General features: G+C 39.1%; 2 protein-coding genes across 5 annotated transcripts; one reads left to right on the top strand and one right to left on the bottom strand.

Annotated features, from left to right (window-relative positions):
* The first annotated feature begins 339 nt into the window (after positions 1–339).
* kcnn4 (potassium intermediate/small conductance calcium-activated channel, subfamily N, member 4) lies at positions 340–21,764 on the top strand. Of its 4 annotated transcripts, XM_026184308.2 has the most exons (10): positions 352–1,000; positions 8,798–8,893; positions 10,561–11,009; positions 12,241–12,376; positions 15,302–15,319; positions 15,797–15,907; positions 17,856–17,977; positions 18,988–19,057; positions 20,147–20,313; positions 20,444–21,764. In XM_026184308.2, exons 1-10 carry the CDS (start codon positions 713–715, stop codon positions 20,445–20,447), a joined length of 1,461 nt encoding a protein of 486 aa, XP_026040093.1. In that variant the 5' UTR covers positions 352–712; the 3' UTR covers positions 20,448–21,764. The 4 variants fall into 4 exon arrangements, with proteins under 4 accessions (XP_026040094.1, XP_026040096.1, XP_026040093.1 ...); XM_026184309.2 differs by lacking the exon at positions 20,444–21,764 and having other exon boundaries at positions 340–1,000; positions 20,147–20,317; XM_026184310.2 differs by lacking the exon at positions 15,302–15,319 and having other exon boundaries at positions 356–1,000.
* On the bottom strand, positions 21,054–25,489 carry LOC113031846 (uncharacterized). The gene is made up of 2 exons (XM_026184304.2): positions 25,339–25,489; positions 21,054–23,647 (listed from the first exon to the last, which is right to left on the bottom strand). Exons 1-2 carry the CDS (start codon positions 25,381–25,383, stop codon positions 21,839–21,841), a joined length of 1,854 nt encoding a protein of 617 aa, XP_026040089.1. The 5' UTR covers positions 25,384–25,489; the 3' UTR covers positions 21,054–21,838.
* Between the last annotated feature and the right edge of the window lie 1,311 nt (positions 25,490–26,800).

Raw genomic sequence — 26,800 nt, forward strand, 5'->3', positions numbered from 1 at the left:
ATGGAATAGTGACAGCAAACGATGTTAGTGAACCCTGACTACTGCATTGAATATAACCTAGTGCAACTCATCCCCGCCACGGCTCTGTAGCTATTGTGAAACTTGCGCAGTCCAGGTTTCATTGCGTCAGAATCAACTTGAAAGATTAAAATAAAAGCACGGGGGTTACATAACTGAATTTCCATACATTTGCCGTTTGGCGTTTTCTCCCAATTAAAATAACAATGATTGGATTTTTTTTCTTACACATCATCAAATAAAGAAATGTACAAAAGTTTATGTCATTTCACTGCACCTGCAACCTTCCTGTGCTTCACTGCTAAGAGAGTGCGCCACGCACGTGACGAGCGCATCCACCCGCGCACAAAGAAAGCGCTTATCAGACCAGCGCACACTCTTAAATAATAAGACATGCAAATAAGAGCGCAAAGTCCGCTGCAGTGTGGACAGTGTGACGGCGGTGCGCGCGAGCAGTGCGCGTAACCGCTCCGCGCCGGTTGGGCTGGAGCGGTGATTGTGGAGAAGACCCGAGAGTTTTGGTAAACCCGCATCGTGGATGAGGAACGCAAGTGAGAAGGGCCTGCTACGCGACTGTGCCATCGGACTATGCCTTACCCAGCTCTGGAGGAGAGCAACAGGCAAAGCATAGGGCGGGAAAGCGCAAGGCGACAAGGAGAGGGGAGCAGGCGGGCGTCTCGTGTGCGCTCCGGAGATGGAGATGACAAACCGCAGCCTGCACGGCGACTCCAAAGTCGACTGCGTGAGCTGCGATGGCCTGATCAGCCGAAACCGTGGGGACTCCGCAGACGTGTCGGTGCCACTGACACTCCCCGGGAAACGGACAACTCACATGGAGGGAGACGACCTTTACAGACTCCGAGACAGAAAATTATTACTGGAGGATAAAAAGCGTCTGTGCGCGTGGACTCTGGGCACCGCTCTCTTTGGGATACTGCTCATGATAATCCACGCAGAAATATGTCCCTATGTTTACACTCCGGTAGGTTTAAGACACGAAACACGTCAGTGTCTTTCAGACATTATCTCCACACCGAAATGCACAGCTTACATTTGAAATTAAATTAAATGTTTAACCATAAAACTTTATCTTGTATAGTTCGCTACCTTCTGTGTCAGCTGCCGCCTCTTATTATGTGGATTCATGTGAATATTTTTCTTAAAAGTTCTTAAAGCCCACGCTAGAAGTGATGTGACACATTGCTCTTTTGCGCATGTTGTAAAGCGTTTAAATGATAGCATCTTTAATGATAGCAACTTTGCATCTGCAAAGTTAGTCCGTTTGTTCAGCCCTTCTCTGGAAAGAGCAGACAAAGCTCTGACAGCAACATTAAGCTCACTTTCTATTTTCAGGAGCTTACTTTTTTATTGTTTGCCCTTGGACTCATGCTCAAATGCTAAATGAACAAATGAACACTACTGCTTCTACCTTAATTCAGAGGAACTAAAGCCTGTAAAGACTTGTTCCACTGCTGGCAAGCAGCACCTCAAATCAATGTCAACCTTTTAATAATACACACCTAGATTTGATTTTTCTTAGAAGCACATTTCAGGACACAGCTTCTCATGACTAAATTCTTGGTTAACAAACAACACTAACCGCTTGCAGCTCCAGCAGCATAATCTGCACCTGGTGTTTGACCGTCCGTGACCCGTTAATTAGTTAGTTCATTTCCAGACAGTCTATTTGGTAGCACAGACTCATGATATTAAGATGCAGATCTCAGTGGATAACAATGCCAGTCTACACAATCAGCGAATGATTGACCCCCCCCCCCCTCTCACAGCACATGCCAGTTCCACATGTGGAAAAAAGTTACGACACGTGCTGCAGAACATCAGACCACATCCATGCTGTGAAGTCAGGGATTGATCATGCTGTCAGAGAGTCTCACATTTCTAATGCACACCAGGTACACCGCTCTGTCTGTTACATTCAATGAGGTTGACCTGGAGAAATTATGATGGTGAAACTAAATGTACTGGCATAAATATGAGTTCAGAATTTCAGTTTACAAACATGAACCAAGAACAGGTGCTGTTCAACTGCTCCTAACAGCAGGCATCGGCTTTGGTATGATGGAAATGCTGATGCACTGGAAAAGTGTTCTCTGCCCACAGTAAAAGCATATTATTTTGGAGAGGCTTCAGTTCTGATTTAACCATAGCTTATATAACTCATGCCAGGATTCATACTACTTTTTGTAACTTCATGCAGTGCCAAAGTCATGAATGTGAGCTGCACCATGGACTCTTTTGGGGGGGGGGGTTATCACATAACAGCAGCGTTAATCAAACATAGCATCTATATCTTTCCCTGGAAGTGCACCATATAATATTATTTGTTTTTATGTCATTTTTATGTATGCTGCAGCATATATTTGGAGTGGCTCTATCAAAGTTAGCAATCGTCTACAAAGTTGTATTCAAGCAAACCTTTTTCGTGGTTATGCACAAAAACAAAGCTATTTATGGAACCTTTTTCCACATTTCACCTCTTCCCCTGCAGCATGATTGTTAACAGTACTTCAGGCGATCTTTCCACATCATTTAGTGTATAATTAGAGCGTTTGCATGGCTAGGCTAATGGTCTCTCTGTCTTGACTAAGGTTGTTCTAGTTGCCAGGGGGATGCACTTTGACTTGAATGTGACCTTGTGTCATCTTTTCTGCTGCTTTTTTAATTAACTGGCTTTTACAGTTTGAAACAATTTACATGCACCGAGACTGAAAATGTGAGCATTCGATCATTATTGCAGGCATTTGAGTGATTCTGAGACTACAGGTCAAAAAGAAAGTTTGTGACAGATTGGTCCGCCTGAACATAAATGGGAGATTTTTGTCTCATACAGAAAACATCATTTGGTAGACAGCCCATACATTTTTATAGCATCCTATTGTTGTATCAAACAGCACCTCTCACTAATCATTACTTTGCAGATTATATTTAAACTTAGTCAAAAGCATTCCATGTGCCAAGCAGGTGAAAGTCCTGATAATGAATGTCAATATCATTATCACAACTTTAACGTGGCTATATTTCATCCACTGACTACACAGACGTTTGTTTTTTAAACTCATCACAGCAAAATAATCAGCAGAAATGGATCATCTGATCAAAGGTCAAACAAAATGGGGAGAACATTTTTTTTTCACACACGCAGGGCAGCCACATTTGGTATCCGTGTGCCAATCCCCATAGTGGAAATGACTTCTGTGTGAGCTTTGCTTTTGCTTGATATGGGTCAAAAATGATGTAAATCTTTCTCTTTTTGAATTTGACTTATGTAAATGTAGGCTGTGCAAGCCAGATGTGTGGGTGTGCTGCAAGTACTACACATCCTGTTCTTAAAAATGATGAGTTTAATGTTTCGGTGGTTGCTTTTCCTGTTTCACTTTTATGAATCTACATTGCCTGCAAAGTAGCTGCTGATAGCGAACATAGGTTTGCATGATTATGCCCTTTGCACTAAGAAACTTGGGAAGTCACTGGCATTCTTTGAAAATATGAGTACACAGCATGCGTATATCAACAGGATGAGCTGGTGGTGAGCTTCAGGCTTGGTAGGTATAATGTAGACATCAAACAAAGGAGGCAGCTTGATTAGGATGGATTTTATTTTGTTTGCTGCTTCCCTTTATTGGGATGGTAGTTTGGAGGTTAGTACTGTTGCATTATGGCAACAAGGTCCTTGCTTCAGATACAGGGTGGGCATGGGGTGGCTTTAAATTAACTATAGGTATAAATGTGAGCATGAGTGATTGTCTGCAACCCTGAACTGGACAAGTTGAAGAAGATAAATGGATGCTTCCCTTTCATTTGGTTGAAAGTTTTGAGGTAATTACTATTATTTCTTTAAACATTTGTTAGCAAATGCTTTAATTTTTTCGCCTACTCTTGATTTAAGACTTACCCAGTAAACATTCACTTTATAATTTTCTGTTTCTAAATAGTATATTCTGAACTCATATGGGCATATGGCACAACAGAGAGATTTCAATGTATATCACCAACCAGACAGCAGGAATGTAAAAAACAAAATGAGATGAAGAGGCAGTCAAAACAAAGCAGCATCTCTCTGACGTTAAGAATGCAAGATTTTTTTATTTTTTTTTACCTTTTCCACTACACTACTTTTGATCTTGTCTGATATTCTTTGTAAACCCACACTTAAATTTATTGCAGAGAATGTACATGAACGTTAATGAAACCACAGTGGCTAACAAACCAAACTCGAAAACTAAAGTCAGATGCATGTATTATTACTTTGGAAAGTATTTATTTATTACAAAACTCAACCCAGACCGCTGACTATTGCGCTAGATATAGTGTTTTGTTTTGTTTTTTTATATTGTTTTGCCATACCTTGGGTGGCCTGTTCTGGTGACACTGGATCCTCATTTGTCCAAGACCATCTGTCCAAGTCTGTTAACCCAAAGTAGGTTAAACAGGAAAATGTTACAGAAATAATTTTAGAAACTCGGCACGAAACATGCTGTTGAGCTCTGTGTTATGGTGTGTGGTGAAATGTTGAGCTTTTGCGGGGTCTTCTAATTAGTGCTGGATGAATCACAGACGTGATGTGGATGCTACGGGAGAGACTGTGGAAAACAATGTACCTTGCCAATGGACGTCACACCATACCACCTACACACTCAACTCGCCTCAAGTTTGAAAGTTTGTAATTATCTTTTTGTCAGTAAAACCACACTGAACTATGCTTCTTGTGAAAAAGCAAAAAAGCTTCCACTAATACATCACCTGCACTGACATGTATGGCTCAGCATTATAGACAAATATAGGGCCTTTTAAAACTGCTGAGACCAAGGTGATTTGGTTTTTGATTCATCACGTGACACCGTCTCAATTTTACGATGGAGCAAAGCATTATGGTGTGAGTATCTGAGCCTGTAACTGCTTGTTCCGTGGAATGGAAAGTATTTAATTACAAGCACACATTACTTTAATTAAGTGGTTTTGTATGTATTTTTTGGAGTTCACTGTAGAATCAGTAACTCCTTTTTCATTAGGACTAATTACTGTAAATTATGTGAAGCTCATTTTGGAAAGAGTCAAAAAGTAGCCTGCAATTGTACTGTTAGGTAACAGAAAGACAAAAATTGTTCAATATAATATATTATGGAAAGAGAAATTCCAACAATACATTCATCATAAACAAAAAGGGGGCTAATGTACATTTGAGAAAACATCAGATTGTAGAGACTGATTGGTGACCATGCAAAGTAACAGAAGTGCAGCCATTATTGGGCAGTAATAAAATACATGCAGTTTGGCTAGTAGCTTTTTGATTTGTTTTTACTATTTTGTAGTTGTGGATAGCATTTCGTGTTTTATAAAGTTGAATATCTTAGGTCTAGTATTATTTTTTAACCTGGTGAGTGAAATACTCCCATCTGGGCAGTTTCTGGAAGGCAGGTGTTTGACTGACAGCCATTGTATACAACAGCAAAATGGTTATTCCTACTCTTTCCCAAGAATAGTGGGGAATTTTATTTTTTATGTTTGTTTTTGATCATTGAACAATTTGGCACTTTTTTCCAAACAAAGCAATTGATCGATCCCTCCACTGGCATGAAACCTTTTTTTTTTATTATACTTTGTGAATACAATCCTAATTCCAAAAAGGCTGGAATGTTGTGCAATATGTAAATAAAATCAGAATACAAAGACTATGAAACTTTTTTTTTCATGAAAAATGTTACCTCGTTTTGAATTTGATGGCACATCTCAGAAAAGTTGGGATGCAGGCAACAAAAACAGCTGGAGGAGCATTTTGCAGCTAATTAGGTTAACCACTAACAAGTCAGTAACATGACTGGACATAAAACAAGTCTAATCTTAGAGAGGCACAGTTTTTCAGTAAATATGGGCAGTTGTCTACAAATCAAAAAAGAGTGGCTACAATGTTTTGAACATTTCAGAATAACGTTCCTCAACATAAAATTCTAAGGATGTTGAATATCTCATCATGTACAGCATGTACAGTCATCAAAAGAATGTGAGAATCTGGAGAAATATCTGTGCTTAGGGGACAGAGCATCTATTGTTAATAAAATATCAGTTTATGAGATTTACAAATCATTACATTCGGTTTGTAGTTACGTTTTACAGGGCCAATCTTGGAATGGGGGTTGTGTTTTATTATTATTTATGTATTTTTTCCACTGTGATGGACTTATGACATGTCCTTCTGGTGTCCTGTGAGAGCTGCAATAGGTCCCAGGCTCCATTGCAAACCTGAGCTCTGCAAGCATTTAAGACAATATATTGATAGATTTTTTTTCAGATTTTTTTTCAGTGGATTCTTTAGTTTAGAAAGATGAAAGGATAAAATTTACAGTGTCACACAGCAGACCAAGACAAAGACGTGCGTTCTCTTCACAATGCCTCAGAATAAATGAATTTTCCTTAGATGAAACAAAGCCAATCCCCGTTTTGAAATCAAAAGAAAAATGTCATATACAGACTGCACCAAGGACAAACTTTTTTACTGCAAATGGAAGAATTTGACTCTACCTGAGGAGCATGTTAACAGTCTGGAACCCATACTGGCTAACAGTAACCATATGTAGCAAGTTTCTGTCCGTTGAGAGCTCTTATTGTGTCTTTTCTTTTTTTCTTTTTTTTGTGCATATTTAGACCAAGAAGAAAAGAATGTTCTGATATATATTTATATATATATATATATATATATATATATTAGATAATTAAAATATTGTGGTTAAAAGAAACATATTACAGCAACTTTTAAAAATTATTAGTTATTTATTTTTCATCTTTCATCCCTTTATGGTCTGGTTTGATGTAATTTCAGGATATTGTTTTTATTTTAGGTGGATTTCTAGTAAAATGTTGTTTTTTTTTATAAAACAGGTGGATGAAGGAACACTAAAACATAATTTCAGCAAATAATTTCTCATACTCTAGACTTAAGAAGTCACTTGGATGAGTGAAGAAACATTTCTCCCACTGAAAACGCTGTCCACATGAAAAGAATCCACTTATTGGGTTCTCATTCTCTAGGTTTTTTTTTTTTTAAATTAAACTTCATTCTGCACACTTAATACTCAACCTGGCCTGGACATGGCACCCCTGGCACACTGGTTTGTGTGCTGTGACATGTTTTTCAAAAAGCTGGTTTCCTATTTACACTTTGGCATAATCAGATTGTTTGTTGTGGGTTTTCATGCTTTTTGAAAAAAAACTGACCTGATTTCCAAGTCATTTAAATATAATTGATAAAGACAGGAGAGTTTAATGCACTAACATTGCATATCAATCAATCAAAGCTTTATTCGTCACATGCAGGTTGCCCTGCAGTGAAATGCCCCCCCCCCCCGACCTTACACATATAGCACAAACATTACATGGGGATACAGGTCGGAGATTGGCAGAATCAGAGAAAAAACATTGAAATGTACACTACAATGGGGAAAGTACAAGAGGAAAAAAAGAGACCCCTACTCATGCTATGCTTCCATGGTAGGACAACATGAGAACAGGAAACAAAAAAACTCCTCTGCACAACAAAGCACATAAATGTCCACAGCACAACATTGTGAAGACATGACAAGCCACAGGGGTGGGTAGGGGGTGAGGAGTAATCCGAAGCGAACACAGCAGCCGCCCTGCACAGCGCTACCATTCCAGCGCGGCACACAGACCCGCCGTGTTCCCTCGCAGGAAACAAGCATCGAAGGCGTTGGAAAGGGAGGGGGGATGAGTGAGTGCCTATCAGTGTAAGTGTATGTGTGTGTGTGTCCATAGTTCAGCTGAGATATATGTTATTAATGATATAAATCAATGGGGTAAAAGAAGAAATCAAAGATATATTTGGTGTGTGTGTGTCTGAGAGAGCGTATATTCATATGTCTTGATGCATTCTCAATCATCCAGGTAAGTAAATCTCCAAAAGTTGATTCTGTTGAACAGATGAACAGAATCAACTTTTGGAGACGTGTGTGTGTGTGTGTACTTACTTTAAAAAAGACTTCTTATTATGGACAGTGGGTGCCGTCATATTGCCTGCTCAGGCTCCTCAGAAGCTGATAGAGTATGTCCTAATTTGAGCGTTCACCTTCCTGCGCCGCTATCTGGCCTTCCTCCACCTCATCTCCTGATAGCTCTAATCTGACTCTCCTTCCACAATTCTGAGTTTAATCTTTTCTGTCTCTCCCTGCCCTCTTCTTCCTGAAATAGGCTGAAAATATGAGGTAGTAAGTCCTGCTGTCCACTTCAAAGGAAACTAAATAAAATGCTTTGTTTCAGAAGAGATAATATCACTGGGCATTTCTGAAATTCTACTAAATCAAAGTTAAGACTAATTGATGAAATGATTTCGTTTATGGGAGTAGAATCACAATATCTGCAAAAAATGATCACTTAATCTCCCTTGTGGTCATAAAATGTAGAAGCTGCAATTCCTGTTATTTTGAAAAGAAAATCCATTTGCTCTGTTTGCCAAACAGACACAAATATAGCATCAATAGAAAGTGCATTATGTCCTCTTGACATTGCAGCAGGACTCGTATAGATTGCATAAATGGCCTTTGACGTAGAAGTCAAGTACTTGATTTGCATGTAAGTGTTTTCGCTCAGTGCTACAGAAGGGACTAGCAGCTATCCAGTTCTTGGACTATATCAAACCTTGATATATGAAAACATGAAAAGCAGTGAAATTTTAGACATTGCAGAAGAACAGCTGTGTTTTCATCACTCACGGTTCTGTTTTCTCTAACTCTATCTGTTTTCTTCTCAGGGCTCAAACATTGCATTGATCATCAACTGCTCCATCAGCCTGTCAACTGGGTGTCTTCTGATCCTCATTATAGCTTTCCATTATAAGGACATCCAGGTGAGTATGCTTTTTATGTTTTTTGGCATCGCTTATTGAACTATTACTTATTGTAATTCAATGTAACTCAGCATTAGTTTGGTTAAAATTCAATTTTTTTAGAGATACTTAAAGGCAGCTTTTTAAAAAGCCCCTCTCAGGCCATGTCTGGTAGCCTCAACACTGATTGTCTGTGATATTTGCTGCATGCAGGAAAACCCCAAATAAAAATCTCAGCCCACACAGGCATGCGCAATATTGCAGCTGTAATGTTTTTCCAGTCTACGTGGCTTGCTGCCGATTTGTGTGGGAATTTAATATACATGAAGGGATTTGGTTGAAATTAAACAGAGTAAACATTCTTTCATTTCCCCTCTTGCACAGTCACAGCATGCATGTTTAAGAGTAGTAACAACAACAAGTACAGAAAGAACTGTGTGTCTGTTTTGTAACAGTTTCTTTCATTTTTGCCTGCTGGGTTTGTATTCTTACCTACAGAGTGTTTAGTTTGGTCATAAGTCGCGTGTATCTGATACAAGAGGGGTACTGTCCAAGTGTGTAGAGGAGATAAGGAAGGACAGGCTTAGGGTGGGGACTGATATAGAGACAGTGTGCAGTGATGCATGATGTAACTGGTGTCAGAAGTGGCAGGCTAAATCATTCAGACCGTCTCAAAGTGTCTTAGTTGGTGGATTAAAGACAAAGTAATAATTAACAAAATGATGAAAGAGGAAGTTCTAAGAATGTCCCTGCTTCACTTTCTTAAACAAAATAAAGCTGCAGATTGAAGAAGTGGAAATATCTGAGTCACAATTTCAATACACATTCATAGTTTATCTCACAGGCTTCTGTCAAATATTTCTGGTTCAAATCTTTAGCGGGCCAAAAATAATTTTCTTATCATTTCCCTTTTAGCACAGCCCAACTATCGTATACTTGCAATCTTTCCCGCTTATAATGCAAAGTATGCATGTCGTAGTAATCCACATAATGAGATTATACTATGCGTATCCCAAAGTATTTTGTTCTTTCTAACAACTTTTTATTCCCCATCATAACTTTGCTGAGGCAATTGATAGAAATGGAAGTCATATAGTTAAAAAACACATCAGCAAAATGAAAGCACCCTGCTAATGTCATTAGCAAATATTGTAGGCAAATTCAATTCAGTTTAGTTTTATTCATATAGCACCAAATTATAACAGCAGTCACCCTCAAGTGCTTTATATTCTAAGATAAAGGCACTTTCATAATACACAGAAACCACAACAATTGGGCGACCACTTGTGAGCAAGCACTTGGCGACAGTGGGAAGGAAAAACTCCCTTTAAAACAGGAAGAAACCACCGGCAGAACCAGGCAGAAGAGAAAAGAAGAAAAAAAAACAGACTATGGAAGACAGCCAGAGATGAACAGTAACTAATGCTAACTAATGAGTAAATGCAAAGTGATGAATAAACATATAGTAAGTGAAATAAAAATGGAAGATGAAGCTAATGACAGAAGCTTTGGAGAAAAAACATCACAGATTTTATTGACACCATATTTACATACCATCATTACATTAATTGCATATCCACTGTATGAGAAGAAGATGCAACTGTAATGTTATTTTCTTCCATCTCCAACTGCACTTTGATCAAATTCCTTTCTATTTTTACTCTTTACTGTCCTTCCTCATCTCTCAGCTGTTCATCATTGACCACAACCAGGTGGACTGGCGTATCGCCATGACCAGCCACAGGATTATTGTCATCACCCTGGAGCTGTTAGTTTGTGTTATCCATCCTGTTGGATCATACTGGGGGGTGGGCCTCCATGTGAACTCCTCTTCCACCGTTCCCACTCCATCTCCACTGTGTGTTTCCAGCCACCACGGCGAGACCCTGATGGACATGGAGCTGCTGTTATCAGTGCTGATGTTCCTCCGCTTGTACTTGGTGCACAGAGCCATCTTGCTGCACAGCAAAGTGCTGCTGAGTGCCTCCTACAGGAGCATAGGCTCACTCAACAATATCAACTTCACCTTTCGCTTTGTTCTCAAGGTACTGATGAACAAACACCCAGCACGCATGCTGCTAGTCTTCATCCTGTTCTTCTGGCTCACTGTGTCCTGGATGCTTACACTGTGTGAGAGGTATGAAGCACAACTGAGACTTTGTGTAATCAAACTGATTCATAATCGCATTAAACTGATTTTTCATTTGCACGAATGCAGGCATTACAATAACGAACCAAAGATTTTCAATGACAAAATGAAAGTTTTCTCATAAAAAAAAAAAAAAAATTAATTAGCTCTTTTTCTTAATCTCTCTTCCATCTTCACCCAGGTGTCAACTGACTATTATACACAGAAACACCAAAATGCTCTCCAGTAGTTTAACATTCCTCTTCAGGGTTTGATAGTCAGTTTGACTTTCTGGTTCAAGATGGATTTCCAATAAGTGATTTCATAATTCTCCCCTAACAAAATTCTTTTTGACGTCTGCCAGCTAAATGTCAGCCTGATCCTCTGCAATCTGCCTGGCTGTTTAAACAGCGTGAGGTCATTTGTTCGTTTGAACCTTAATGGGAGGTTTGCCTTCAGTTTTCCACTTCTTTCTCGCATTCGTGTATATTTTGACATTTTGATTTGTCAGAAGTAATAAAAGAGCTTATTACTGATAGCAGATAATTTCACCAAATCTGTCAACACGCAACCATTATGCTAGCTGATTACTAGATCCGTGAGCCAGACGGATAAAATGATATGTTATCTAGCTGTGAGGCTTCAGCAAAGTTTATATTGGGCTTGTACTTTTGATGTTTTACAAGTTTATACTGGTTTCGACTTCCCGAACTCCTGAGTGCTGTAAAAAAATCTGCACTGATAAGGCGGTTTGATTAGTACGCCACACCTTCATCAAACAGACTGTGTTTGAGATGTTAAGAAACAAAATGAAGAACCTCAGAGAGTCAGGGAGAGTGTCACAAATAAACTTATCCATTGCATCACTTCAGCTCTTAATTGTATTTGGTGATTCACTGAAATAGTTAAATATAAGAAGGGATTTAGCCTGTAACTGTATCTATAAACAGGTTTCTGGATTAGACTGATATTAGTCAGAATTATCAGCTGCTACTTATACTTATACTCCAGAGCAGTTGTTGAATAGGATTAGAGAACTAATCCTATTCAACAACTGATATTAGAAAACAAACAAAGAAACAACCATACATACAAAAAAAAAATGTTTTCTATCTCATACAGTTTCACAACTGGGGGGTGGGGTTAATTGTGGTAATGTTTATTTTTTAACTCAACTAATACCTCTTTATAATATGTTTCATTACACTTCAGTCTCAGTGCTACGTTGTTTCCCCTGCAGGCAGACCAAAGAATCAACAGGCCATATGGATACAGCGCTGTGGCTCATAGCCATCACCTTCCTCACAGTTGGCTATGGGGATGTGGCACCCAAAACCAACTGTGGCAAGGCAGTGTGTCTCTTCACTGGAGTCATGGTAACTAAGCTGATTTGAGAAAATGTAGTACTGAAAATGATTTTAGATTCACATAAAAACTAAGGGCATACTGAATAAAATAAAACACACAATGCTTGTTCTTCATCAAATGATTGTTTTGGCCTTGTATCAGACAGTGTATGAAAAAGGGAAAAGTGTAGCATCTTTAGCATAGCATCTTTATTTTTAATGCACTTTACATCCAACAATGTTGGCCAAAGTGCTACAAATATAAAACAAAGAGAAAACAGTTTAAATTACATATAGAATACCTTAAACTTAAAAAAAAATAACAATTGATAACAAACATATTAAGAGACATCAACAAGTCCTGCTGTGTACAGTAAGGCCCAGAAGTATTAGAACAAAGACAAACATGAAGATTTTCAGCTTTAATTCCAGAGGTTTAACAAAGGTATTCCATGAGGAATCACAATCATTTATATACAACTTGATGAACTTGATGAAGTTAGACTGCCTAAATTCTAGCACCCAGTCGCGTTCAAAGTTTGGTGTTTGTGAAGTGTGCAGTCTCATTTAGATGTTTAATCTGGCAAAGTTTAATCTGGCTTTATTGTTCTTGAGTCTAACCAGTGGTTTGCACCTTGTTGTAAATCCTCTGTAATTCCATTCAGTGAGTCTTGATATTAGACTTTGTCAGTGTCTGCCTCCTGAGGACTGCTCTAGATGTTGTGAAGAGGATTTTCTTATCGATGGTAATAATTCTGTAATCATGCACTTTAGTTGTTAGTGGTCTTTCAGGGCATTTGCTTTGTTACTGAGATGACCAGGTCGTGCCTTCTTTTTAAGACTGTAGCAGGATGTTCACAGCTTTCATTATCTCCCTGATTACTTTAATATGTTTTTTCAGCCCAATGATGGCCTCCTGTTTGCTGTTTACAGGAAGCATTCAGCAAATGCAAATTCAACAATTTGAATCAATTTCAAATCTGTTATCTGCTTATTTTGTCATGGAATAAAAAGGAAAAAGACCTAATTCATCTGAAACTACTTGGCATTCAATTTTCCAATTATTTTTGAGCCTCTGAAAATTAGGGAATGTGTATATTGTAATTCTTAAATTCCTTAATTGAATACTTTTGTTATACTCCTAAAAGTTTGTACTTCAGTCGCATCTTGACTGTTTGAATCAAAGAACTTTGTGGTGATGTATGGAGACAAAATGATAAAAACTGTCTCACTGTACAAACTGTTATCTCCTTACAGTAGCTGTGAGACAAAAACCCTCAATTCAATAGGGAGGCACAGGGAGTGGAGTTTTTTTAATCTTTGCTTTGCTTGTCTTTGTTACCACTGAAACCACCCGACACACTTTTGAGTGCAAAAACAGACAATAACACACAAAACCAAGAGCTTCTGTCACTGTTTTCACTTTGTCACACTATGTTGTCTCTAAATAGGTTGAATTTTCTGTTATCTTCCATTTTGTTTCATTTCTTCTCTGTTCTGTCACACTGTATTACATGTTGATTTCATGGATAGCATGAAATCAACATGCTATCCATGTTGATTTCACTGGAGGACTTCCTTTTGCGCAATTGATTTCATTCCTGTACTGTGATCTATTAGCATCTTTTATCGTCTGCTAGGGTTTATTATGTTTTATCGAATCCCTTCTCCGTGTATTTTAGCGTCATTTGTTCTACTTCATTCTACCTTCTCACCCTTAATGTTCTGTTCCACGTGTTTGTTTCATTCCCTTCTGTTCCACTGCAACAACTATTCATCCATTTTCCTATTTCATTTTTCCTATTTCATTTTCAGGTCAGTTCAGTTTGGTTCAGTTCACTTCTCCGCTGTTTGCAATCCAGCCTATTCTGCACTGTTCCACTAGTTATCTTTGATACATTAAATTCTTCTTGCTTGAATGCCTTCCTTCCCTTGTGTGTGTGTGTGTGTGATTTCGATTGCAGCTGTAAGTTGACGCAGTGTACTTCTGCAAGACCTTGATATTACCAGGCGCTCACATGAAAAGACTGAGGGAGGGAAGCTGTCAGCATGCAGTGTACCCTGTGCAGTTGCACAAAGATCTATGTGAAGTGTGATGGCTCTGCTGAGTGTGCCATAGTGTCTCAGAGAATTACAGCCAGGTTTAAGGTTTTTCATGTGTAAAAGAGCAAAAAAGGACATATATGAACATCTTAAAGTGAGATGTTTTTCTTAAAACAAGTTCGTTTTTTATGTTAATGCAAAAATGTTGGTAAGTGAAGACTGAAAAAAAGCTGGAGGGAAAGGTCAAGTGAGGGCAAGCAAGGAGTGGCTCCGTGTTTGAAATGGCAACACATTTTGCTGCTGCCTTGAATTCTGGTACAAGCAGATAAGAATCTCGGCCATGGCTCTAGATGTGGGCACAAGTCCGGTTTAGACACCTCTGTGACAGAGTGGAAAACAGTCCTCCCAATCTTTCCCTCTCTCTTTCTCCATCTCCCTTGTTTTCATTAAGTTCCCCCCTTATAAGGCAAAACTTTCCACCATATCCATTTTAGGTGGTTTATTGCCTTTGGCACCACTACAACAGGAGGGTGTGCCAACCTGTGCCCAGGGTTTGGAAAAAAATAGATTTCCCACTCCCATCAGCAGCTCTGGGAGCTAGAAACTTGGGGTGATACTCACACCTGTAATATGGTTGAAAGCTTCAATGTTCAGCACTTTGGCCTCTGTCCAGCTATAACTCAATTTGCAGCTGTTTTAAGGAGTTGACACCACTTTTTGCATCCCATCCCTGTGTGAGGATGGATCCAAGGAAAGAGTTTGTACCTCCCAGGTTTAGCAGACGATGTAATGATAGATATTTTGTGGCTGGTGGAATGAAGGATAAATATATCTTTCAGAACTCTGGCTCAAGCTTTATTGCTCATGCTTGGTCTTTCTCTCTCTCTCTCTCTCCTCTCTTTCTAATGCAAGCTGAAAAGTGGAAAACAGGTAAAAACTGGTTAACTTTTATCTTTATTCGTAATGGATATGAGTGCAGTGTTTTGTCTCTGTCTCCACTGATACATCTTTTTATAGATGTGGATGTGTTTTGCTTTGAGACCCATTCGAATATTCACCATCATTCTGTATTTCCCTATCCAGGAATAGCGCTAAGCTATTCTCAGAGGAAACCCACACTATTTTAGTGCCACTGAGGCCCGTCTAAGCATTGAACTTTTTGTGTAAATTTAGTTTTGATTTATTAGATGGAAGTACAAGGATCAACACTGAGTTTTCTGAAGAAGTTCTTTCCTTAGAGGGTAATGGACACGTAAAAAGACACGCTGGCCGCTGTCATTGAGCTTAACTTGCAAATTCAGGCTCATCAGTTTTGTCTCAGTATTCTGGATCAGTCTTACACAATCGCTGACGATCTGTTGAGACGACAACAAAAATACTAAAAGCTCTGTGTGTCTTGGGTTTTAGGGTGTTGCCTGCACCGCCATGCTGGTTGCAATCGTTACAGAGAAGCTGGCGCTGAACAAAGGAGAGAAACATGTGCACTTCTTCATGATGGATATCCAGATTTCTAAAAGGGTAAGAGCATGCAACAATTTTCTGCAAACCTGTATAAACACACAGTAATCAGCCGGCATGCCTTTTTTTATCAAGTTCTTTCTTTTTTTGTTTTTTTCATTGCTTCTATTTGAAATATTCTGTAGTGGGTCATGTGACATTTGCATGTATGGGTCTTTTCCTGCTTATTATTCTTTTACTTCAAAGTTGATATTTGTGGTTTTGCTTGTTTTCCCCCTGGAATCGCTGCAAATCATATATCCTTTGGGCTACATGAAGTAGGTTAGTAGTAGCTATCGGTAACTGTTCATACCCACATTCAGTGTGCAGATTTGAGAACCATTTAATTTAGATAATCCCTCACAATGAACACCATGTCCGTGTTTGTTGCTGTCAGAGTCAATGGGACAATGTGTGGTAATGCAGTTGTAAGAACAGAGCAACTGGAAGTCTGTGCTGCATTGCCACACAGCATTGATACAACAAACTAATACACTTTGGTATGCTTTGTATACTTGGTATTCTGGGCAATAAAAAGGAACCCACAAGAAAAGGAGAATTTGAGTTTTTATGGTTCAAAATTCTGTGAAAGTTTAAAGAAAATATTGTTTACTAATAGCTAAATATAAATGACATCAACAGCTCTCTTGTCCAACAAAAAATAATCTTGATAACAATTTATGTTAATATAAAAGTGTAACACATACATTTTCTGAGCTGTGTTGAAGTTCTCATAAATAGTGGCTCTAATTTTTTTAGCATTTGCATGAAAATTTTTGTGCAACAATCCAATAAACATGTTGTAACCATCAATTACCCTCCCTCCCATCACTGGTAGCTGCAGTGTTGTAAGCCAAACAAGAGACAGGATAAAACGGATAGAGATGTCAGGATGGATGAGTCACTGCTTTCCATGTTGCATGCACGCTTTGGTGTTTGATTCCTTTACTACAGGATTGTGTGGGAAAAGAGAAGGGAGAACTGCCGGGCTCTTGATGTCCTTTTCAAGGCGTCAAACAGAGGAAATAATCTTATCTCTGTCAGGAAAGAAACTTGTGTCACTTCAGGCCTGTGCAGCAGCGGGCAGGAAACTGCTGACGCGTGTGTTTTGCTTTTAAGGGTGTCTGAAAGTAAGTAGGAGAGGAGTGTGGTTGCAAGTGTCTGCTTGTTGATGGGAAAAAGGGAAGTTACAAGAAATCATTTTCAGTGTCTTGGTAATACGCAAAAATGTGTAATGACTGACAGATTGTGCAGGCTTGGTTTAAAGCTGTGTTTTGTATAAAGCAGTACAGCTCCCCCCCAAACCGTGTAGCAATGTCTGACTGAAGTAGAAGCACTGCTTTGGAGGATACAACCATTTCCTCTCTCCTGGTGGCTGCATCCTGTCACAAGGTGCATCTTTATGCCTCGCTTTTGGTTGTTTTGGTTTGTGTGTGTGCATGTGCATGCATCCTCCTGAGCTTACTGGTGCAGTCCAGATTTACACTGATGGGAACAAGGGAAGACATCTGGATGCAAAACACTGACAACCTCTATTAATAACCCTCACAACAAGGTCGTAGTGACATCATCACAGGGTAGTTACAGTGATTTGAGCAGGAAGGTAAACAGACATGAATAGAATCAAAGAAAAAACAAAACAAAACAGGAGAATACAAGCGAAATCTAGAAATCTCAAGTTCCTAGTTTAGCCGTTATGGCCTGTTTTATAAATATCTGTATATAAGACTCACTGACCATAACAGCCACTATCTGAAAACAGCATCATTGTACAAAAGGGTGGAACAGGAAAGGCTATCTGGATTTCATCAGCTGGCCTGGACGATGTGTGCTGTACTAAAATCTTTAAAAGTTAACAGTTAGCGGCTCTGCACGAATTTTATCAGTCGAACATCCAAAGTTGATCGATATGTGCTGTCACCACATTTCTGTATGTTTAAGCAGTCAGTTCAAATGTTTCTTTTCCCAGATCCGCCATGCTGCTGCTAATGTGCTAAGAGAATGCTGGCTTCTTCATCGTGCAAACGTGACAAAGGGCAACCGCGGTGAGCACAGAAAACACCAGAGATGCCTTCTGGAAGCCATCAGAGTGTGAGTTACTGTATTGCAAAATAATACCTTCAGGCGGGGTGTCTGCGTGCGTGTTTCAGTCTGTGTGAGGGGTGTACAGTATGTGGGTGGTGGTTTGTGTGCCTTACATGTGTATTTTATGGGTCATTAACTAATTGTCAACATGCTCGGAGTCACCAATTTAAAGATGCTAATTTAGATTACTAATTAGATTTGTTTGCCTCTTTTATGTGGACAGGATACGTGTGAACAAGTGTCTGTTCTTCCTGGCAAGTAAATAAATAAAAGGCCCCTTTTTTAAATGATTATTTGAAGTTTTTGACAATAACTGACAACTATTGTGCAAACCTTTCGGGAGATACTTTTAAGAAGAATCACTTTTTTTCCTCCATACATTGTGTCTGCTTGTAATTGAACAAGTTTCTCTTCTAAGAACAAGTGGATTACACAAGACAGGATGTCTGAAACGCTGATCATGTGGTACATTATCCTGACAACAGCAATACATGTGTGAGAATATGTCAGCCTGTGTGAACGGGGTCGTACTTCCTGCTTTGAACTGTTCTAAACTATTATAAATAAACCCTGTGTGGAAAGTGTGAGAAGAAGGCCCCTCTCTACTCTAAGAGTAGAGACCAGGTGCTTGATTGCAAAATTGGTTTTCATATGTCTTTGTTAGCTGATTGTCTGGATTATCTATTGAAGGAACTAAATTTAGACCTTTTCCATATTCGCCGCAAACCTTCTAGTAATGTTTTATAGCATTTCAACAAACTCAGCATGACTCCTTTAATACTGAGTAATTGAATACTTGATTGTCAGAATATTCCTCAAATCAGATTTTCTGTAAGTGTTTTATCTCAGTGTAGTCACTCATATTGGACGATCAACACTTCACAGCATTTATTTTGTTTACATTCCTGTGCCTCAGGATAGCATTTAAAATACGGTCTAATAAAATACAGTTTGAATTTTTCCACGTGTCTCAAAAATCACATTTACAGTTGTTGGGGTTTTTTTTAACTTCACAGATTTCGGCATTTACGCCTTAAACAAAGAAAACTAAGAGATTACGTCAGTGAGATGGTGGATCTCCCAAAGGTAAATAACAGCACATATGATTCACTGTAAAACTCCATTTATTTACACTTACAGGCCATTACATTTGGTATACATGTTCAGTCGCTCTGTAATGCAGATCTCTAATCAGCCAATCACCTGACAGCTACTCAGTGCATTTAGGCTTGTACGTCAGGTCCAGGCGACCGGCTGAAATTCACACCAAGCATCAGAATGGGGAAGAAAGGTGATTTAAGTGACTTTAAAACAGGGTTGTTGATGCCATACCGGTTAGTCTGCATATTTCACAAATCTGCTGTGATTTTCCCACACAGTCATGTCTAGGGTTTTCAGAGAATGCTCTGAAAAAAGGAAATATCCAGTGACCAGCAGTTCCCTGGCCACTAACTCCTTGTTGATGTCAAAGACTGAGCAGACTGGCAACAGTAACTCAAATCTCAAATAACCACTTTTTACAACCAAGCTATGCAGAAGAGCATCTATGAAAGCACAGCATGTTTAACCTTGAAGCAGATGTGCTACAGTAACAGAAGACCACACTGGGAGTGACATCTGCCAGCTATGAGGAGGAATCCGAAATTAAATATTGCTGTTTGGGGTTTCTTAGATAGAGCAGATAAATGCATACAAAAAAAACTGGATGATGAGATTTTAATTTGTCAGAAGTGAACAGGCACAGAAAAGGTTTCCATGAGGAAAAAACACATTAAAAAGACATCACCTAGTGAGAGTCACAAATGTAATTCTGGAGCGCTGTAATTGCTGGAATTATATGAAAATGTGCCCAGTTTCACTAAATAAGCCGTTCTATGGTTACCTTTCAGTCAGTTACGGTCTAACAATCTACTCCTGCTTACTGACTGAGTGCAGCTGAGCCGCAGCATAAAAAACAAACAGCTTCAAACAAAACAAAAAGCGATCCAAATGTTTTTGTCTGATTCCCTCAAAATCACTGTCAATCAGTCAGTAATCCACACAAACTCTGCAACATACTTTTAAAATGTATCTGCACAGAGTTCAGTAACGTTAGACTTTTGGTTCTAGTTTGAACTCCAAGTGTGTTTTCTTTTCAAAGCCAAAATATTTGTGTTGTGTGGTGGATTTCAACAGATGCAGATGATTATGTGCGACCTCAGTGCCAACTGGAATAACTCCTATCGGGAGCTGGAGCAGCGAATCCTCTCCATGGAGCAGAAGCTGGACGAGCTGAGTCGCTGCTTCCAACAAACGTCTGATCTGCTGTCTCAGGTTGTACGTCACCGCAACCCAGAGATCAGGTAAACAATACTTACAGATGCCAGTGTCCCTGCACAGATCTGCTAAAAAACACACTGTAAGATGTCATATATCATACGTTTATTCACTTTGGAGAATAACAAAATTATTTTGTTGGGGTTTTTTTTGTAGGTGACACGACTGCACGCAGTTGTTAAAAACAGTCCGTAGTGTTTTCATCTGAAGTATCCACGAATCCTCTCCAACCAGAGCTGCTTTAGACTCTTAACATGCTGAACCACTTGGAGGACTGGCATACTCACTAAAGATCATCTTTTGGCCCCATTCTGAGTGTACTGCACAGTGACTCACTGCTGTTAAATTATACAGATAAAATAAGACCTAAATTCACTGCTGGGAAATCCGAGTGCATTTTCAGGAAATCTGCTGGGCTTTCAAGCAAAAGGATTGGTGACAGAGCCCAAGAACTAACCTGATCTCAGTCAAGGACTGTGGAGGATCCCTTAATCTGCAATAACATCAGATCTGTAAACTTCTATTTGCAAGATATTATTGATGCTCTACATTCCTAGCTTATTCCTGTGGAATAAGCCATTTTGCATGTTTTAATTTTTGCAGTATTTCAGTGTTAATCCAACCATTTTCCATCATCTGAGACACACAGTGTCTCAATAATTCATCACTGTTGTGCTCTCCTGTAGCCGTTTAAGTAAATCTTGAATGAAAATGTGTTTAACGGTAATAGACTTTGGTGAGTGAAGAGAATGAAGTGAATGTCAAATTAAACTTGATGAAAAGAAAGTTTTATTGCAAACTCTAAGTCGAAGGGATCCCATGACTATTAACTGAAACTTGCAGACTTGCGTCGGCCACAGTTTGACGGAAGAAAAAAAAACATCCAACACTTTACACCTGTTGAAAATAAAGAAACTTCAGTGGCCTTATAAGCTCATCTTTTAGCAATCCAACTGCTCCATCTAGTGGACAATATTAAAACACACAACAATAATCATAATAATAAAAACTACACGACTTTCTTCCTGATAATTTCGGATTCTTCAGCATCTCAAAGGAGCATAACATTTTCAGCTGTATTAAAACAGAAAACAAGATTTAATCAAACCTCTGTACAAATGTCACTAATAAGAAAGCACTTTGTGAGAACAGCTGCAAAACTGGACCAACTCTCTCTCTCTCTCTGGAGGATTAACTGGAGTTTTGTTTAAACTTAATCCAGTGCTGGAAAAAAAGCCTCCTTGTTGGCTACCTTTTTTTTTTTTTCCATTTTATTTTTTTTTTTTTTAACTCCGGTAGTTAGTGTAGCAGCAGAAAAATGTATGAGAAACTAAATATGTAACATTTGCACATGGTAAACATGTTAATAACCATCTAAAACATGCTTATAATTCAAAGTCATTTAGAATGAGTGTGTTTATGTTTTTGCTTTATTTCTGTCACTGGAGGACACATGAATTAAACAGACTGGTGACAAGCAGGTGTCATGTGTGGCATATCTATTTTGATTTGTTGCTTGAAGAAATAAAAACGGATCTATTCGTACTTCTGTCACACCGTAGGCTTCTTCGGTTTGTTACTTGTCCTGTTTTTAAGCTGGTGCCATATGTATGCTGAAGGCCTGGGAAACAGTTCTCCGCAGTCACATGTGAAGGGCATTCTGCATGTTCTCTTGACTTTTCTTTTCCACGTGCAGCCAGAGGGAGGTTTTTTTGGAGACCCGCCCTTCAGGTGCTGCGCCAGGAGTTTAGCTCCTGTGAAAGTGTCCCCACAGCTAACACAGATGTAGCTTATGGCCTCCGCGTGCTGAATACAGTGTCTCAGGAGGTGCAGCCTGTGTTTAAAAGCTCGTCCGCATGGGCACTTGTGCGACCGGTGGCCTCGGTGGAGGTACCGGTGGCTGATGATGAGCGAGGGCTGCCGCAGGACAGCGCCGCACTGCCTGCAAGGGTAAGGCGCCTTGGAGCGCCAGCTGCTGTTCATGCGTTTCATCAAAGCCAAGCGATGGCTGTCATTCTCAAACATGGCTAGGATGGTTGGCATTGGTTGTGAGGGGGGGTTAAAGAGCGCACCCTCTTGGTATGTGTCCCGGGGTCTTGAAAGCACAGGAAAAGGGGAATGAAGGTTACTTGAAGGCGGTTGGTTTGGCTGAGCTAGGGCACCATTTGTCCCTGACGTTTGGCCATCACTGTGTGTTCCATTAATGGCCTTGCTCACGAACTTGGTTGACTGCAGCTGGATTTTTGTGCTCTGGGCTCCTCGGTTATCCTTTGCCAACAGTGATGGAGTAGTAACAGTGCACGCCTTGGTGCTGACCACTGACGTGTGAACTTTGGTTACGTGCTCTACTAAATATTTCTCAGAGGTAAAAAGGAATTTGCATATGTTGCATGCTTTCGGCATTGACTCAGAGCAGAAAAGCACCAAAGGCGATTTTCTCCCTTTGGGACACTGGTGGCTATAGTACAAGTTTTTGTGACTGAAAACTTGGCCACAGATGTCACAGGCATACAGAGCCAAGTGGTGTTTCTTAACAGCACTCTCAGTTAGAAAGGCCTTCTTGCACAGAAAGCATTGATATTTTACTCTTACGCCACTGCAGTGCAGCAAGTGGAGCTTAATTGACTTAAACGGACCTCTGCCGCACACAGTGCACATTACACTATTGGCAGCAGGAAAGGGTGCACATGTCGTTTGGGAATCTGGACAGTCTGAAAAATGACCAGAATCATTGGGAAAACTGGAGTTGGAGCGACCATTTGTTTCAGAGTGATCTGGAGGCAGTTTATTAGGTTTAGAGTGTGTCATGACTTCATCTTCAGAAGCAGAGCTTGTTGAATCTTCTGCCATGTCGGAATCACTTTCAGTGCTAAGATCTTCATCATCTGCACCCAGTATGTACGCCACACTGTTTTTAGGCATCTCAGGCTTTATATCAGCTCTCTGTTCAGACCTCAGTGCTGGCAGTGAGTCATGTTGAACAGTATCTGCATTTTGCTGCATTGTCTTCTCATTAGGAGAGCTGTCACTGCTCTGCCTCTTACAAATCAAAGAGGAATCTTCTTGGATAAACTCAGAGTCTGTACAGTGTTTCTCTGCATGCTTGTTCAGCTCCCAGACATTGCTGAAAGACTGATGGCATTTGTTGCAGACAGGTGGCAGATGCGCATTATCCAAGTGTGTAGAGAGTGACGTCAGGCGACGGAAACTAACCTTGCAGATGTGGCATGTGGCTTTGGTATTGTGGCTTTTATAATGTGAAATCAATTTCTTTAAGTTGTGGATGTTCTGCCCACATTCCCAACATTTTGATACCAGGTGCACATCTTCGTCGCTGCTCGAGTCTGCTGACATAACAGTCTGTGAATTTTGAACAGAAAAGACAAAAATCAGTTGAAATAGTCCAGAATATAGCACCTTGTTCCTGCATTTACTTTTATACCTGTGGCCCCAGAGACATGTGGACAATGAGTGGACTAAACATTCTGACATGGTTTGTAGTGATGCACTTTGGTTCGCTCAGAGTTCTCTTTAATTGGGCTTCTTCTGTTAGCCATTTAGCATGAAACCAAATCATGGGGAAAAGCTACAAGTTTACCAACTCATCAACTGATTTGGACCAGAGAAAACAAACCACAGGTGTGAACATGCTCCTAAGATTTACAAACACTGTCTGAAATGGCTCAAAAACAAATGGTTGAACCAGATTTTCTAATGAACCATACGTTGGTGAATAAAAGATGGACCGATGGCTAGCTCACAGCACATCAGTGACCGTGAGCTAAAGTTCAGCCTCACACACCTGCTCACATGGCTGCAGGCTTTTCGTTTGTATTTATGATGTGTGAAGACATAAAACATTGTATAGAAGAGACAGAAAAATACATCAATAAGACACTGAAATATTAACCATTGATGAGGCCACAAGATTAGAATTTTTACAGTAGCCATTTTAGTTTTTTGAAACCAGACTGATGTGAAATGGTAAATGTTAATGGCACTAATGGAAACCAGAATTAACTAAATTAACTTTTTTTTAAATCAGGTGATTTGCCCCCTGTTGGCCATTAGATGAGATGGTTCAATGAATGATTAAGGAACTTTAGCACTGGCTTCACTTTTCAGAACCGGAAGCTACATCTATCTTTTTTATTCAGTTAAAGAGCTTCTAATATGTCAAAAATATAGTGTATAGTTTTTCAAACTTATTGTAAAGCAAAGCTGCCCAACCTTTAAAGTATTTGTGGCATTTTTTTTTTATTTGCACAAGTTGGTAGTCTGTACTTGCAGTTTTATGCCCTAATGGAATTAAAGTTAGTTAACCAACTTCCATGCTTTATTTCAAGAAGAGCGCGAACCCTAAGGTAGTCAAGTGGCAATCTGTGAGGCAGAAAAATTAAGTCGTCATGGAAATGCTAAAAACTAAAGTTACTCTTGTTGCCAGCTGATCCACTTTCCAAACACTCTGGTATTAAAAGTCCTAAATTTGTTCTCAAAAGACAGGTAGAGAAAAACTGTTTCGACTTCCATTAGTTCCCCTGTTTACTGCAACTCCAAAATAATATGAATATTTTTGTAACTCAACATCGGGTGGAGCTAGAACAGGCATTTGCTTCCACATCCATCTTTTACGTGCAGTCTATTGGCTTCCACAACTAAATAAGTTAATAATAAATTAATATTTATAACTGAACAAACATTTAAATGCCATCTACATAGCTTAATATCTGTTATTATCTGGAAGCTTTGTTGTTGAGTAAACCAAGGTCTTGGCTAGAAAAAAAAAACAAAGCAAAACAAACACAAAGAAATTAAAATCACCCCCTAAAATTCAAGATATTACCTCTCTCCTGTGATGCTGTGACAAGTATGCACTTTTTCAAAGTACACAGGTTAATAACAAAAATAAAAACAATTCAATAAAATTTTTCAATACTTAAAATAAACATACTTTGTTTAGTAATGACTACTCTTCTCAGGCATACTTTGCTGGAAGAAACAACACACGTTCTCTCTTGTGGCTGACTTAATACTATACTAGATGCACTTACCCCGTCCACAAATACCGGTAACAGCAGACGGTTCGTGCAACTCATTTACTGTGAAAATATAAGTAGCTTAACTTGGTATAATGAGCAAATCCAGCTGTAGGTGGGATAAAAAACAGGTCTCCATATTTCAAAGAGAAAAAGAACAATTCACTTTTACCTCGGGAAATCCTCCTGTCCTTTATGGCGTCCAAGATCGCTGTTCCGAACTCATCTACATCCGGTTTGAACCGGAAGAGATGAGCCTCCATCTCCCACAATGCATCGATGTGCTTTACCCACTGAGTGGACAAGCCAAGGCAACTCTAAATTATTCTTACTACAAATATAAATATTTTGCAGCTTGCTGCTGCAATTTTTAATCTACAGATTTATTAAAAAATAAATCTTTAATGCAAAGCGATCTCATGCTAAATTGCTAACAGAAGAAGCCCATTATTTATTTTATTTTATTTCATTAATTTTTATTTAAAGAAAATTATGAGACACCTTACTTTTTTCTTTCTGAAATCAAGCTTATACACTAAGAAACGTATTCCCCTGCATCTTCTAAATATCTCTTTTTATGCATATATGTTTATATGCATTTTATGTTAAATAAGCAGAGTGAGTGGATGCCTGAACAATGGAGAAGATTTGAAGAACCCTGGTGATGTTAGAGCTGTAGTAACTAAAGAGGGATAACGCTTATACCAGGAAGATATGGCAAATAGTATTTTAAGCTGGGTTAAGAAGAGAAGTGATGGTCAGTGAGCGGAAGTAATAATTTATGCATAGAAGGAGCACTACAGATGTGATGTTTGCCTAAAGGGAGGGTGTTACAGCAAACAAGAGGAATGAAAGTTTGTAGAAGCAAGATGGAATTCATGTTCGAAAGAGCGAGAGGCAGGTGTAAGAGTGCAAACTTGCAAAGAGTAGAGGTAGTCAAGGTAGATGAGCTTAGATATTTGGGGTCATCCATCCAAAGTAAAAGACAGTGCACAAGAGAGGTGAAGAAGAGAGTGGAGTGAGACAAGTGTCAGGCGTGATTTGTGTCAGAGAGAGGGCAGCAAGAGCAACAGGGAAGTGACACCTGTCATGATGTATGGCTTTAAAAAAAGAAAGACAAATAAGATAAATGAACCAAAACAGTTAAACAATGTGAAGCAAAGGAGAAGATCATAAAGATAGATTTTCCTTATTCATTTATAATACTATCCTTCCAGATGTGTTTAGATCAGTGTCATATTAAAACAGTGGGGTTTTTTTAATTACTAGTTGAAATTGAGATTGTGCTGCAAGTCCTTGACGATAAATAGATTAACTTTATAAATTAAACAATTCAATAGATTTTTTGGCTAGGAGCTGAGCATGCCGTTTTTCTTGTTTTTTTTATGAAGAGAGAAAAACAAAACAAAACACAAAATACTGCGGGTTTACTTAACCCGAGATCAATCCAAATGAGTGCATAATTAAATAGTCGAAG

The sequence above is a fragment of the Astatotilapia calliptera genome, chromosome 11, assembly GCF_964374335.1.
Source record: "Astatotilapia calliptera chromosome 11, fAstCal68.1, whole genome shotgun sequence".
NCBI lineage: Eukaryota > Metazoa > Chordata > Actinopteri > Cichliformes > Cichlidae > Astatotilapia > Astatotilapia calliptera.

What these genes read in the sequence shown, in the direction of transcription:
- kcnn4 (XM_026184309.2), top strand. Translation starts at nt 713, where the DNA reads ATGGAGATGACAAACCGCAGCCTGCACGGCGACTCCAAAGTCGACTGC. An exon ending in CTTCTGGAAGCCATCAGAGT is followed by an intron (nt 17,978 to 18,987) that starts GTGAGTTACTGT and finishes TTAACTTCACAG; the next exon opens with ATTTCGGCATTTACGCCTTA. An exon ending in AGATGGTGGATCTCCCAAAG is followed by an intron (nt 19,058 to 20,146) that starts GTAAATAACAGC and finishes GGATTTCAACAG; the next exon opens with ATGCAGATGATTATGTGCGA.
- LOC113031846 (XM_026184304.2), bottom strand. Translation starts at nt 25,383, where the DNA reads ATGAGTTGCACGAACCGTCTGCTGTTACCGGTATTTGTGGACGGG. An exon ending in TACCGGTATTTGTGGACGGG is followed by an intron (nt 23,648 to 25,338) that starts GTAAGTGCATCT and finishes CAAAATTCACAG; the next exon opens with ACTGTTATGTCAGCAGACTC.